This window comes from Bidens hawaiensis, unplaced genomic scaffold (genome assembly GCF_021521415.1).
Source record: "Bidens hawaiensis isolate Kalapana, Puna unplaced genomic scaffold, B.hawaiensis_p1.1 tig00039125_1, whole genome shotgun sequence".
Taxonomy (NCBI): domain Eukaryota; kingdom Viridiplantae; phylum Streptophyta; class Magnoliopsida; order Asterales; family Asteraceae; genus Bidens; species Bidens hawaiensis.
In genome coordinates this window covers 172,848-188,286 of record NW_027496889.1, presented here as the reverse complement: position 1 = coordinate 188,286, position 15,439 = coordinate 172,848, and the positions used below count along the sequence as shown (strand labels likewise).

Below are 15,439 nucleotides of genomic sequence, written 5' to 3'. Positions count from 1 at the left end.
ATATATATATATATATATATATATATATATATATATATATATATATATCCCCTTTTGAGCTTTAAAGTACGTTTCCGGCCAACCTCCGCTCGCCATCTTTCAGGCACCATTCAAGCTAATCTTTATATGCTTTTGAATCACCTTAAGCCGTAAATCAAAACCCCTAAACTAATTTTAACAAACAAGGAACGAATTAACAGAATCAAGAACCTAGGGTTTTAAAGGATGAAGATGCACTTGAAAGCTTGTTGGTATATATATATATATATATATATATATATATATATATATATATATATATATATATATATATGTATATTTTGTTTCTTGTATCTTAACAACAATCAAACTCGTCTAGTGGTTAAGTCACTTGTGTTTGGTCAGGAGGACCCGGGTTCGAACCCGGTTCAGGCCAGTTTCTTGTTTATTTTTTTTAAACCCCTTTTCTTATATCATATTTATCAAATTAGATTGTTAAAAGTTATTATAATCAAATAAAATTATTTTAAGTTAAATTAAATTAAATATAAATATAATTAAAGTTTATCTTTTTCCACCTAAAAACCAACCTTTTGTTTACTTTAAGTTTGTGAAACCCGATTAATATTATAATATTATTTTATTTCATAAAACTTTAAAATACTCTAACGTAAACGTTTTAGAGGTAACATTTTACCGTTAGAATTCATGTTTAATAAATAATATAATCCTCATTTTAGTGATATATTAATAATTAAATTAATAATAATAAAAATCGTTAAAATTTCGTTAAAGCTTAAAAATAATATTATAATACAAAATGCCATAAAGATAATAACATATATATTGAAATGCATAGTCTCTAAAATTGTATTATTTAACTTTTTATAATCTCGTTAGTTAGCCTTTAAATTTCGTATTTTTTAATTATAGTTCGTTAGGTTCGATCGTTTCAATTTCTTAAGTGCGCTTTCGGTTGTCATCTCAAGTTTAGCTTCAATTTCAAGGTGAGGTTCTCACACCCCCTTTTTAACGCATTTACACTTTAGAAGTAGCATATATTTCCTATCTAATCAATTGTTTACTTATACATTTACAAAACTACAATCCATATCATGGACTTGTGTGTTTACTTGATTACTTGCTCAAAACTTACTTGCATCTGGTATCCTAAATACGTATGATCATACCCCCTGCACTTAGGACCATTTTGTTATGAGAGGAAAAGAGACCCAAGATTTGAGTACGTTGGTTGTTACCAACTGGAAAGGACCTTATTGCTTGATTATCCAAATACATTAGTTGTCACCAACTGGAAAGGACCCTAATTGCGTGATTGTTGCACTTGTCTCATGGAATTGTATGGTTTTTATGTATTTATATCAAAACTTGTGTGAACTCACCAACAATTCATTAGTTGAATCTATTTATATATACGCTACATGTACCGTTGTTAGAGGGTGATACTCGGAGAAGACATTAGAACATAAATGGACAAGTCGTTAAATTGTTCTTGTTTTTCTGGTATTTCTTTATTTTCGAACTTGCGTATTTGATGATTAAATTAATTAATGATAATATTGTCACTTAATAGTGTCACATGTGTTTTGAGCAATCTCTACGTCACACTCAGGCATTTCCGCTTAAGTCGAAGTGTTACATATCGGATTTGGATATAATTAACCATTCTGTTAGTTAACTTTTTATGTTTGTTTGTGCAATTAAACAGTTTTTCGTAATTGAATGCCTTGAAGTTTTATCAGTTAATTGAATTGTGGTCATTAACTTTTATGACTAGGTTCTTAGAGTCACTGTCCCGTTTATTTTTAACCATAACGTTGATTTCATTTATCAAACCTTCAAATTGGTAATGAATTAGGTTATTATTCATCCAAACCAATTGTTCGGATTCAGTTATATCAATCAATAAGGTCAAGTATCTAATATTTTGATTATAGGCGCAAGCAAGCGGGTTTTCCAAATAAGTTTAATCAATTTGTCTAGTTTGCTTCACTACCTGAAACCTGGAGTGTGGTTACTTTTCTTTAATTATTTAACAATCACATCAATATTTAATCTGCCTGACATCGACTGTCCACCTAGCATAATTATTATTAAAATAATAAACTTGATTGGCATTTGCCACTGATTCCCTGTGGATTAAACACCTTACTTGCCCTTCCTAGTAAAGATATTTTATAAATGTTTTTGATTGACCTTTTGACATCTATCAAAATGGTGCTGTTGTCGGGGATCAACGCGCAAAGTGCTAGTTTAGTGTTTGTTTGTTTTCAATTTTTTTTAGTTTAGTTGTTTTTATCAGTTTTACGCGGGATGTTCGTGTTTTTGTGTATGCAGGTAATCGGTCGTATTTATGCACACAAGGTATTCTAGAAGAAAAGAGTCGCTGCAATTTGAACCATAAATTGAGAAGACAGCAAAGACAAAACAAGCAGCTCAACGAACGAGTTTGGACAGAAAACCGATAACCGAAACATCAAGACCAAAAGCCGAGAATATGAGTAACCAGAATGATCGAGACCTATCCATAGACCAATCCAAAAACAAAGATCAACCTGAAAATCAAGAATACCCAATCCCACCACCACCCGCTCAAAACCAAAATCGAAATCAAAATCCAAACAGAGCTAACCGGGGTGGTGACCAGAATCAGAGACAACCTATTAACCTTAATAACGATCTGTTGGCCTATCAGCATTTCGAGCTTCAAAATTACGAAGGCCAGATATATCATCTAAGGAAAAATAGGAATAACCAAATAGGTTGAGGGGTTAAAAATTTGGGGAATCAGGGAGGAAATTAGATTGAGAATCGGAACAATGAGGATGGTTGGCATGAGTCGAAGAATGAAGATGAGGAAGACTACGAAGATGATTAGTGGGATTTTATCAACAATCCCAGAATCAGTATACTCAAAATAATCAAGCACCTCCCAAACAAAACCAGAACCACCAAGAAAACCAGACCAGTACCAATATAACCATTAGAGGTAGGCACTCAGACAACCGGTAAATAGAGTGCCATATGTGCAACACTTTGGTTATGATTATGGGTCCCTCTAGCTAATATCCCACCACTAGTTCGCGGGGTTCAGAGTCACTTTATTCCACTAGTGGAAGCTAACCGCCTTTCCGATCATTATCCCGATGTGGAAAGGGAGAACCTTTTCAATGAGACAATCTAGTTTGACCGAGTTACCGACTTTTCATGGGAAAGCAAGTGAAGAACCGTATCTACGTTTGAGTGTTGATGTTAAAGTAGTGATCCTTCAGTTCAGCTTAAAGGATTCAGTAAAGTAATGGTTCCTGTCCTTAATGTAAGCCAATATTTATACATGGTATGATTTACAAAAATTCATAGATGAGTATTACACACCACAACGAACACTCAGAAATTCTCAGCAAAATGCAGGTGAAACCTTTCATGAAACATTTCAGAGGTTTAAGCTACTATTGATAACATGCCCTAATCACGGGATTGCACAGTGGGAATTGATAAAGGCGTTCCATGACAGCTTGTCAAATGATGATGTTCAGGATCTCCATTCAACCACAAATGGTTTGTTTTTTACTAATGATGAAAACGTTAACTAGAGGCATTTGGAGAGGCATGCAATCAACTTGAAATGCCAAGATCAATCGAACATGATGGTAAAGAGGTCGGTCGTCAAAGCAGTGGAGAATAATGTATCAGAGGATGGAATGACTAAACTGGAGAGGAAAATAGAACAGTTAATGGAAGCAGGTACTATAGAGAATTAGTCATGAAAGACATACCCGGTTTGTAAACAGTGTGGGGAGTTAGGGCATGATGTGTCGATTTGAGGGGACGTAGATGATGAAGAGAATGGGGAAGAGGTTAATTATGTTAAGGGTGAGAGGAAATACAATAGTAATATGAACTCAAACACCTACCATCTGAGCCTCAGAAACCACCCAAATTTTATCAAGTTCTCAATCGAACCTAAACTTTCAAGGAAATTCACAGAATTATAACTCAGGAAATTACCGGACGGGGTCGCATCAACAGAGAAATCAGGTTTATAATAATCGAGATGGGTATAATCAGAGCAACAGACAGAGTGGTTTAGGTTCAGATGACATGGGTATAAAGTTAAATGCATTGATGACACTAGTACTGGAAGGACAAGAAAGAGTATAAGAAAGACAAAGAGATATCAGACAAGGCCAATGCAATAAGAGATAAGCATATAACTCAACTGGCAGAAGAAGTGGCAAAGTTAAGGAATAATTAAGAACATCTTCCAAGTGACACCGTGAAGAACCCGAATCATTGAAGCAACATTTTTTCAAACTCCAAAAATGCACACGTTAGTGCCATCACTATTGAAGATAATTAGAAGAATGACACAATTGAAGAATTCGAAAGGGGGGCACCACTTTTTCCCATTCAAATTGGAGGGTACAAGACCACCAAGGCATTAGTGTATTATGGTGCAGGTGTAAGTGTTATACCGGGGAAGTGTATGACCAGTTTGATGTCGGGCCTTTACAAGAGGTTGACACCACCTTGGTGTTAATTGATTTCACTCGAATACGGGCCGGGGGTAGTTGGTTAGTGTTGTGGTAAAGGTTGGTAATTTTTTACTATGTTGAAGACTTTCTTGTTCATGATTATGCACCAGCTGAGAAGGAAGAAGAATCTCAAGTGATATTGGGGAGACCATTTCTGGTTATTTCAAACGCTTATATCAACTGTCGAAATGGAACAGTGATTTCAAGTATATTTTTAAATTCATATAATTATTCTTTTGAAAATAAATATTTGGGTCATGTGTTACTAACATGTGTCTTCCTTGTATGAACAAGGGTGCCAACAAAGAAGAGGGTTCTGTGTTTAATAGGTCGAAGAGAGTGAAGAAAAAAGAGGAGTTGAATGCGATAGAGATGCAGGTGGAGAGTTGGCTAGTTCAACTGATGATATCAAAACTTTGATGGAAATGATGGTCAATAAAGAGAAGGATGGAACAGAAATAAGAAACCACCCAGAAAAGAAAAAGTAAATAAACCACCGAGGTTTGAAAACGAACAAAGAAGGTTGGCGTGTTTTGGGCTAAGGTAGACTACTATGGACAATTTACCACTATCTTGGTAAATAGGAAGAGAGAAGTGGATGAAGGAGAGCACTCCGTTAGACCACCATGACCACAAAAAAGGAGGTAACGGTCTGACTGAGGTTCTTAACAAAAACTTAGCGCTGACCGAGAGGCAACCTTGCCTTTTGTTTTGTTTTTCTTTTTGCGTGTTACATTTTTTTTGTGTTTATCTGTCATAGTATATCCTAAGTGTGGTTTAGTCAATATTAGTTGGAGCGTATATCATCACATCATTATTCAAGGAGTGCAGGTCAAGGTTGCAAAAGTATTCATTAGCAGGACCCGTTTGACAAGAGAGATTCGAATCAGGTGCATGTTCTTCTTTCCTTTGATTTGGTTGTTAAAATATTTAAGTTATTGTATACCACATTCCATTGTTAAATGAAAATATTCATAGGGGGACAATGTAAAGTTTAAGTGTGGAGATGCGGGAAAGTGTTGGGGAAAGAGTTTTTGAGAAAAGTAAAAAGTGTCAAAAATATCCCGAATTAAAAAAACTGTTTTGTTGCAAAATAATGGAAAAATGATAGAAAAATTGAGAATTGTTTTTCAAAACTAATATATATATATATATATATATATATACGAGATAATAAAAGACCTAAACACATTTAACTTAGGATGTGTCGGTAGGCTCAACTTTTAAGAATGAAAGGACGATTTGGTTGTTGACTTAATTGAACCTATTAATTGCTTGATGTTAGCGGGAAACATCTAGCGTTTTGTTTGTTTAGCTATGCATGTGTAAGAACTGGGATGAAAGGTCGAGCTATACTCAAGCCTTTTGTTAGTTTGATCACCTAAAGACAAAATTTTCTAAAAATATGAATAGACTATTGTACGATGCTTGGATAGGCTTAACGTTAGAGTATTCTAGATAGCTTGTGATATTAACTAAAATGAATATACCTCTAGTTTAAGTGGTTTAACGCTTCACGACGTATGGTTTTATGGCCTTAAATCCTGTATTGATAAGATGTTGTGGGGTTCTGAAATCTCGGATCTTTATGCGGTTTGTCGTCTGGGTTTTTGTATTACCTAAGAAGTGGTCTACAAATATAAAATTGAGCTAAAAAGCTAAACCCATAGTTATTACTGCCAAAACAGCAAATGCAAAAGCAAATGCAAATCACTTATTCAAAATAGTGATAAAAAGTCATAAATGATCATTATGTACTACATTGTACACTTAAACTAGGGGTGTGAAACTTAACCGCCGTAACCGTTAAATGAACCATATCCGACATAACCGAACCAATTTAACCGATAACCATCATAACTAATGGTTCGGTTTAATAAATTTTTAAAAACTGCCAAATACGGTCCAGTTTTGGTTAAAAATAATTCCAAAACAACCATAACCGAACCGACTCATTTATTTAACCAACAATATGTTTGGAATTAACTTCCACAAACATATTGTTGCGTTATATCATTTTAATGATTTTGGTTCTACGTTTGCTATAAAATTAAGTTGAATTGAATTTTTGGATTATATAATGTCATTCTCGATCTTTTTTGATTATTTGGTATTAATATTATGGATTATATACTTTGTTGTATTATGTCATGTCGTTGTTTTGTAATAATGTGTTCCAAACGTTTAGGCCCAATTACATTGTTTTCATTAATGTTAGCTAACCCATAATCAACCCACTATAACCTTCAAAACCGGTTAACCGAAATCGCCATAACGGGGCGGTTATGGTTATGATTATCCATTAACCGACATGTCGGTTATGGTTATGGTTTTGGCTCAAATCCGCCCCAAACCAACGAATGCACACCCCTAACTTAAACAATTGAGTTGATTTCTCCCGTTGTTCGTCAGGATTTGGTCTCTTGCGCATTCCATATTAATAAGATATAAAACCTACATGAGATTTATCGTATGCTACATGAGATTTATCGTATGTAAACCCTACATATGAAATCGCAGCTGCCAGAGTCTGTTGCATCGTTTTCGGGTAGAAAAGACAATTTCTACAAGAAAACCCTTCATCCTTGTCTCGTTTGACACAAATCGATGCTCGAGATAATTGTGGTTTTTCTGATTGCTCCTGATGTGTCAAAATCATGTGTTTACAGTGTTTAATATCGTGTGTTTAACTTGTTTATATGTATTGAACAAGAGTACTTTTTGGTTTTATGATTGTAGGTGATTGGAGCTTAAAAAGTTAATATGGAGCATTTAGGATGGAGTGAAAATGAAGGTAATGATATATGATATGATAGAAAGTTGAATTACGAAGACGTGGCCACATACGGGGAGGAAAACGGAGTTGGAATGAAGATTATAAGAAGAATATAAGGTTCTGGTATTGTAGCAGCCGTAGGCTACGTGTCCTACGCCGTAGCCTACGCCCAGCGCTGATGTAATATGAATGTAGGCAGAGAATGAAGGCCATAACGGCCTCACCGTAAGCTACGGTTCCAGCCATAGGCTACGGCTGTGTCTGACGGGAAACTTGATTTTCTTGCTTTTTCTTCCATATATAAGCCCAGAAAACGCTAAAGTCGATTATTTTTCATATCCTATCAAAGTTGGACATATTTTGAGCTGTTCTCCATCATCCTAACACCCTTGAATCACCATAATCATCCAAGATTTCATCCTTCCGCTCAATAATCAAGCTTATCAAGATGAAGATGCAAGGCTAAACCATTTGTAACCATCTCTGGGAATAGGGTTGTGATTATGGTTAGAGTTTTGATGTTTTAAACTTTAGTATTGGATTTGGATTTGATTAACCATTCGGTTAGTCAACTTATGATGTTTGTTTGTGCAATTCAGCAGTTATTCGTAATTGAATGCTTTGAAGTTTTATCAGTTAATTGATTTGTGGTTATCAAATTTTAGGATTAGGTTCTTAGAGTCATTGTCCCTTTTATCTTTAATCATAACATTGATTTCATTTATCAAACCTTAAAACTGGTAATCAATTAGGTTATTATTCATCCAAACCAATTGTTCGGATGCAGTTCTGTCAGTTGGTAAGGTCAAATATCTAATCTTTTAATTATAGGCGCAAACAAACGAGTTTTCTAAATAAGTTTAATCAACTGGTCTAGTTTGCTTCACAACCTGAAACTTGGAGTGTGGTTACTTTTCTTTAATTGTTTTACAATCACATCAATATATAATCTTCTTGACATCGTCTGTCTGCCTAGAATAATTTTATTAGAACAATAAACTCGATTGGCATTTTCCACTGATTCTCGATGGATTCGACACCTTACTTGCCATTTCTAGTAAAGGTATGTTATAAATGTTTTTTATTGACCTTTCGACATCAATCAGCCCCAAAACAACTCAATTTGGATCTTGTTTTGGGTTTTTTGATATAGTATTATAGAAATTTATGGTTTCCGATGATGGTGTCATAGATCTGGTGGTTGGTATAAGAAATATGGGGGTTATGAAACTTCGGTTTAGGGTTCAGATACTAGTGTTGTAGAAATTGTTGGTCTAGTTACAAAGATTGAAACAGGGCTATCGAGATGGTGGTGTCCGTCCATGGTGGTGACTAGGGCTGTCACTTTTACCCGAAACCCGAAACCCAACCCGAACCCGTACCCGAACCCAAACTAATCCGACTCGAAGAACCCGAACCCGAACTGAAGTAATTCGAGTTGGTTCTCGGGTTTGATTTATAAGATTTTGGTCAACCCGAAAAACCCGAATAAGCTTTAGTTTTGAAATAAAATATATTTATAAGTATAATAGGCTAAGTCTTAGCCGTTAAAGTTATCTGAATCTGGCTCTAATCGATTGTTGTCACTAAAGTTATCTGAATATGACTCTAATCGACTGTTGGCATTCTAAGTGTTATGGATTGATTGCTTATTATTAATTTATGTTTTCTGTTTATTACTAATAGTAACCGTAATCGAACAACTATGCCCGATTGAATACGATTATGGTCCGAGTTAGTTTTACTCTTCATTTGAATTTTTTATCAAGTTAGGTTAGTTTATTATTTGATTATTTGTGTTATAAGCAAAGAAAAATATGTTGTTTTGATTTTAACGTTGTAGTTTTCTAAAAAAAATTGTGTTTTTTTCCCTAAGATACTTAAAACCCGATTAACTCAACCCGAAAAAACCCGAACCCGAACCCGAAAAACCCGCGTGAGATTTGGGTTGGGTTAAAATCTTTAAAACCCGAAGAACCCAACCCGAAAAAACCGAAACCCGAAAAACGAACCCCGAAGAACACCCCTAGTGGTGACCGGATAGTTGATGGTTGATGGTGGTGGTGGGTGATGGGTGGTGGTGGACGGCTAAGAGAGATGATAGTTAGATTTTTATCTATAGACACGAGTGTAAGATGATGATGGTGGTTAGATGATGATGATGACATGTGATGATCATGGTTGTATTAGTTGAAATAATAAATTGATATAAAAAGACTGGTTTAACCCAAAAATAAGGTTAAAAACTAATGGAGTTAGTGATTTAGATGATACTGGCAATAATGAGAAACCTCGATGGTTCAATTGCAAAAGGTAAACTATTTGAACTAAAGTTAAATAAACTATCAAACCTTATTAACGATTTTGGCACTTTACTCTTTTTTTGGAGCACGGGAAAGACGGGATAAACATTCTTGTTTGTTTTCACTTTTTTATTTTTTTATTTTTAAATTTTGAGTTATGATTTTTTTTAATTAATTTTTTAGGGGTGTTTTTTTTTTGACAAATCATTCCATCCTTAATCCAGACTCGTATATCAAAAACATATTAAAAAGTCATAAATAAAAATTATTATATGAAATAACTGAATTTACGTTTTATATTTAATAACTTATTATTATTATTATTATTATTATTATTATTATTATTATTATTATATAGAGCATAAGTTCTGACATAGGACTTATTAATTATTAAAGCATCCAGAACAAGCTCTTTCTCTCTATGTTTAAATATATATGGCAATTGGCAAACTTTAACGACACAAACTTTCTTGTTATGGAGTGAAGTTTTTGGCTTTGAAGTCCTTCTCTACAAACTTGCAAAGAACTAGTGACGTGACACTCCCTCTCACATGCACACATATATATTATATATATACACAGTTAATATTTTTTAATTGAGTTTGTAAATGTTTGTTGTTATGAAGGAAAATGAGGTTTTTGAGATAAGCTTGAAATATGATGTGACAATAATGTGGTGATTTGTATAAGTTCGTTGTTGTAGATACTCTTGTAAACAAACCATGGTGGACTAAAGTCAACTTGGTGAGAAGAGAGGTAATTCCAAAATCCAAAACACAATAAAACCTTAAACCTTGTACAAATAAACGTGCGAACTTTAATTTGTGAGTTCTTCTTTTCCTCACAAATGAGTTCTAATGAATATAATACGGGAGGCCACGGTTGGAGGAGTATTGAAAAATCCGGTAAAGCTCCGTCACAGGCGGCGGAGTGTGATGTCGAACTAGCTCTGAACATGCAAGCAACAAACCCTGTTAAAAAGATGAGTTCCATCTTTAATCAGTCACTCTATGATCATTATCCTCAACATCAAGCTTCTATTGACTTTGGTGGTGACTCAAATGCTAATATAAATCAAATTGCATCTGGGACTTCATTTACTGGTATATAATCCAACACCCTTTGTTAAATTTTATGGCCTTTGTTTTATTTTATTTTATTTTTGTGATGAAATATATGTACATTCAGGTGGAGAGACGCATAAATGGTTTTTCACAGCTTCCCAATTGCAAGAATTTGAAAACCAGACGATGATTTATAAGCACATTATGTCTTCAATCCCTATTCCTCCTCAGTTGCTGTTGCCTTTGTCCACTCAATATAACAGTATTATCATTTCTTTCATCTTTCTCATAGTTGCTATATTATTATTGTTTTCAACTTTTTATCAGATTAATTATTTTATGAGGTTTGGAGTAGATGTTACATAATTTTTTGTGATCAACCGATTATTTATCGTCATGTTATATATAATCTCTAAAAAATCAATATTTTTGTTACATTTTCAAAACACAGATTTGATCACCCCAAATTTTGAACATTATCACACCTTCAACACTAAATCTTTGGAATATATCATGATATATAGTCCATTAAAATTACTTAAAACTCTTTGGATTATATCAAAGATGTAACACTTTATTTCATTCATAATATTTATGTGTGTTGAATCCTTGTGTGTTTAACGTTATAAACTTGTTTGATGGTAGGGTTAGATTCGGAGCCATGGAGATGTAGAAGAACAGATGGGAAGAAATGGAGGTGTTCAAGAGATGTAATGCCCGATCAAAAATACTGTGAGCGCCATGCTCACAAGAACAGACCAGCTCGTTCAAGAAAGCCTGTGGAAACTCAGTCCCAGAATACCAAAAATATCAACAGTATTAAAGATCATAATAATTACCATCCTCTCCTTCCTCCTACCACTTCATGTCAACAATCCAGGTGGGTGTTTTTGGTATTCGCATTAACTTCACTCCCTACTGTGTTATTTGTTTTGTGTAATTTATTGTTGTGGGGTTGCTTTAATTTCGGTTTTATGAAGCTGGGTGCCACTATCCCTGACCCTGTGTCTTCATCACATCAAAAGATCCAGAAATCAATGCCTTCACCAAGTGTTGGATCTAAAAGAGACCACTTTTTTCAAAATCTTGAGGGATGTCATGATCAAGATTTGGTTCAAGGAGACAACTGCTCTCTTACATTAATGCAACCTGGTGGTGATCAAGATTTGTTTCATATGGGAACTGGAATGTTGAATGCTGATGGTTATTCTAACCCACAAAACAAGTTCACGCACCATGGTTCGTGGTTGGGTGGACCGTTAGCTGAGGCTTTGTGCCCCAGGGTTGTGACTTCACCTAAACAACCTACTAATGTGCAATCTCCAAATGATTCTAGTCATGGGCTTTGCTAGTTTTATGTGGATGTTCTTCTTTGCTTTTAAATTAAATGTTGGTTGGTTTAAGTGAATTGTTTTTGTTATATATAAATATATATTTATAAAGTTTTTTTTTGTATTTGGTCACAAGCATATAAAGTTTAACTGGGCCTTGGATGCCAGCTAACACATTGGTCCTTTTGGCTTTCTAAAAAGACATGTTTAATAAACCGAAAGCATATATTCCTAGTTACTTCACTTTACTAATAATTCAAAATAAAAATTGGGCGCTAAAACCAACCCAATGATCCTTATTTGAAATTGAAATTACTTGCAAATTAACACTTTTCTTCCATCTATTAAAGTCTTCATTTCTACACAACTTCATCAAATTAGAATCCTGAAACATTTCCAAATGGGTTGTGCAACATCACATCTACTAAACCATAATGAAGATTTCACCAAAATTGGCAGCTCCGCCTTTAGCCACCATATCGTCTCTCTCACCTCCACTACTTATGGCCTCTTGACACTCGACCCATCTTCGTCGAAAACCAAAACCACCATATCAATCTTTCCCACAACGGGGTCCGAACCCATATCCGAACCACCACCTGAAGTCATAAACTCATGGGAACTCATGGCGGGTCTTGATTCTACCACCGAAAGCTTCCGCCTTTACCGTCAACCCTCTAACATCTTTCATGAAGACTCAAGTACTCTTGATCCTAAAAATCCAGCCTTTCAAGGAACTTCATGTCTTGATCATAACAATCCAGTCATTCAAGAAAATTTAAATGTTGATGAAAAAGATCCCATCTTTCTCTTGGCTGGTCTTGATTCGAAAACCAAAAGCTTCCGCCTTTACAGACAACCTTCTAATATCATTCAAGAAAACTCGAATCTTGATCCTATAATTCCAGTCTTTCAAGAAACTTCAGATCTTGATCATAACAGTCTAGTGATCTTTCAGGAAAATTCAAACGTTGATCATAAAATTCCAATCTTTCTCAAATCTTTAACACCCAAAAGATCTTCACTAGACGAATTTGAAAATCTTTGCCCGCCAAAAGGGGAAAACAAAATAGTAGTGTATACGACAACATTAAGAGGTGTACGCAAGACATTTGAAGCATGTAACACAGTGAGGACAGTCTTGGAGGGATACGGAGTGTTTGTTTGCGAGAGAGACATATCCATGGATTCAGGTTTCCGCGAAGAACTCCGGTATTTAATGAAAGGGAAAGATAGCAAAGAGTTGGTGCTACCAAGGGTGTTTGTAAAAGGCAGATACGTTGGTGGAGTTGATGCAGTGGTGAAGGCGATGGAGGACGGGAGTTTGGATCAATTGCTTGAAGGTTTGCCTAAATCCAAAAATGGGTATGTTTGTGAGGGTTGTGGTGGTGTAAGATTCTTGCCGTGTTTTAGGTGTAATGGGAGCTGTAAGATGGTGGATTGGAAGGAAGAAGGCGCCCTAGGGCGGAAGAGGGTGGTGCTTCGGTGTAGTGATTGTAATGAGAATGGACTGGTTCACTGCCCAATTTGTAGTTGATCTATCATTCATGCTTGGTTTATGGTTCCAGAAAATATATATTATTAACATCAGTTTGTAATTTCTGCTGTTTTAATTATATATACTTGTGTAATTTTTAATGGCTTAATTAGTTAATATTGTGATGCTACTTAATTCATGCAAACTTAACGTGGCCTCCACACTAAAAAGCTTCTTGAACAATCAGCAACAAGTAATGAATAATAGTATTCCATGCATACCCTAACGTGATCTCTCTTCCAGAAAATAATTACTTACTTGAGTGTTGTTACCTTTAGGGTGGGTAAACGATAGATGAGAAAGGTGGCTGTGGCAAAAGCTTAATACCAAGGGCGGAATTACAAGGGGTTAGGAGGGTTTAGGGCTATAAATGAAACGGACGTTCAGACCGTCAGTTTGGCGAGAAGTACGTTTATGCCTGTCAGTTTAATAAACGAACCAGATATGGACAAAAAATTATTGTTTGGTAGACTAGGGGACGGACATGGACAAATGCCGCGTTCGTTTAGTAGTGTTTGTGAACCGAAGTAATGTGTTCGTATACGTTCGTCCGTTTACATTCGCCCGCGTTCATATATATGATAAGATCCATGTATTAGTGTTTTACATTTAATATATTTTTTTTAGTGTTTATCTATCCTCGTATATACACTAGTTTAAAGGAAAATAAAAACCCTAAATCCAACCATACACTGATACGTTACTACCACCACTCCACAGACGCTTAAATCGCCGGCTTCATCCACCTTGCTCCGACCTCCTCCGCCAGCCTTCCTCCGCCACTTGCGCAAATCTTTTAAAACCAGATCTAAATATCGATGGATTTACTCTTGATAAACGATCGAGACGGCACTACAAATAAAAAGCCATTTAATGACACACAAAAAGTGTCACAAGAAACCAAAGAAGTGCCACTGAAGAATCTTGTTGGAATGAGTGACACACAAAAAGAGTGTCACTAGAAGTGCTACCACTAAAACCTTTTAGTGGCACTTTTTTCGTCTGCCACAACAAACTACTAGGCTTTTAGTGACACTTTTTTCACCGGCCATTAAATATTTTTTGGACTTTTAGTGGCATTTTTTTGTCTACCACTACAAATCCTTGAACTTTTAGTGACACTTTTTTTATTTGCCACTACAAACTTTTAAACTAAGTGACACTTTTTTCTCTGCCACTAAACTTTGGACTTTTAGTGACACATTTTTTGTTTGCCAGTACAAACCTTTAGACTTACAATGTGTTCCCGAGTTCATGTAATAAAAGAAAGGAAAGGAAAAGAAATATTTCCTTTCTTTTCATTTCCATTCATTCTCCTTTCCTTTCTTGTTCTTTCTTTCCATCCAATTCCTTCCAAATTGGAAGGAAACAACAAACTCTTTAAATTCTTTATTTTTCTCCTCTTTTCCTTTCCTTTCTTATCTTAAATGAATCTTGGAAACACAAGATTTTTATAATTCCCTTACTTTCCTTCCAAAAAAATTATCAGGAACACACTCTTTTTTACATTTCCTTCCATTTCATTTCCTTACCTCTCATAAGTGGGTCTCTGAAACACAGCGTTAATGTCACTTTTTATTGTATCCACTACAAATATTTGAGCTTTAATGGCATTACCACATCCAAACACATACCAAATGTCTAATAACACTCAAATCAAGTCAAAAGATCATACATAAAAAAGGAAAGTAACAAATTTATGAATAAAAATTAAAACTTCACCACACTCGTTAACGTCTTTCACCATTTTCAGTACCTAATAAGAAAAATAAATATTTTTCAATATGAAAACAATATGGACACTAACTTGTGTAAATGGCTTAATTATTAACCTAAAACACGCTGTACCTATGGAGACCAACCTTAACGACATGATTAAAACACTGATTGAAA

The 15,439-nt window shown here is 35.0% G+C and overlaps 2 protein-coding genes across 2 annotated transcripts; both read left to right on the top strand.

Moving 5' to 3' along the window:
• Positions 1–10,384: 10,384 nt before the first annotated feature.
• On the top strand, positions 10,385–12,030 carry LOC143591020 (growth-regulating factor 8-like). Its single transcript, XM_077071344.1, has 3 exons — positions 10,385–10,717; positions 10,803–10,940; positions 11,324–12,030. The coding sequence occupies exons 1-3, from the start codon at positions 10,462–10,464 to the stop codon at positions 12,028–12,030; spliced, it is 1,101 nt and encodes a 366-aa protein (XP_076927459.1). The 5' UTR covers positions 10,385–10,461.
• Positions 11,656–13,814, top strand: LOC143591022 (uncharacterized). The gene has a single exon (XM_077071346.1). It carries the CDS (start codon positions 12,410–12,412, stop codon positions 13,544–13,546), a length of 1,137 nt encoding a protein of 378 aa, XP_076927461.1. The 5' UTR covers positions 11,656–12,409; the 3' UTR covers positions 13,547–13,814.
• Positions 13,815–15,439: the final 1,625 nt, after the last annotated feature.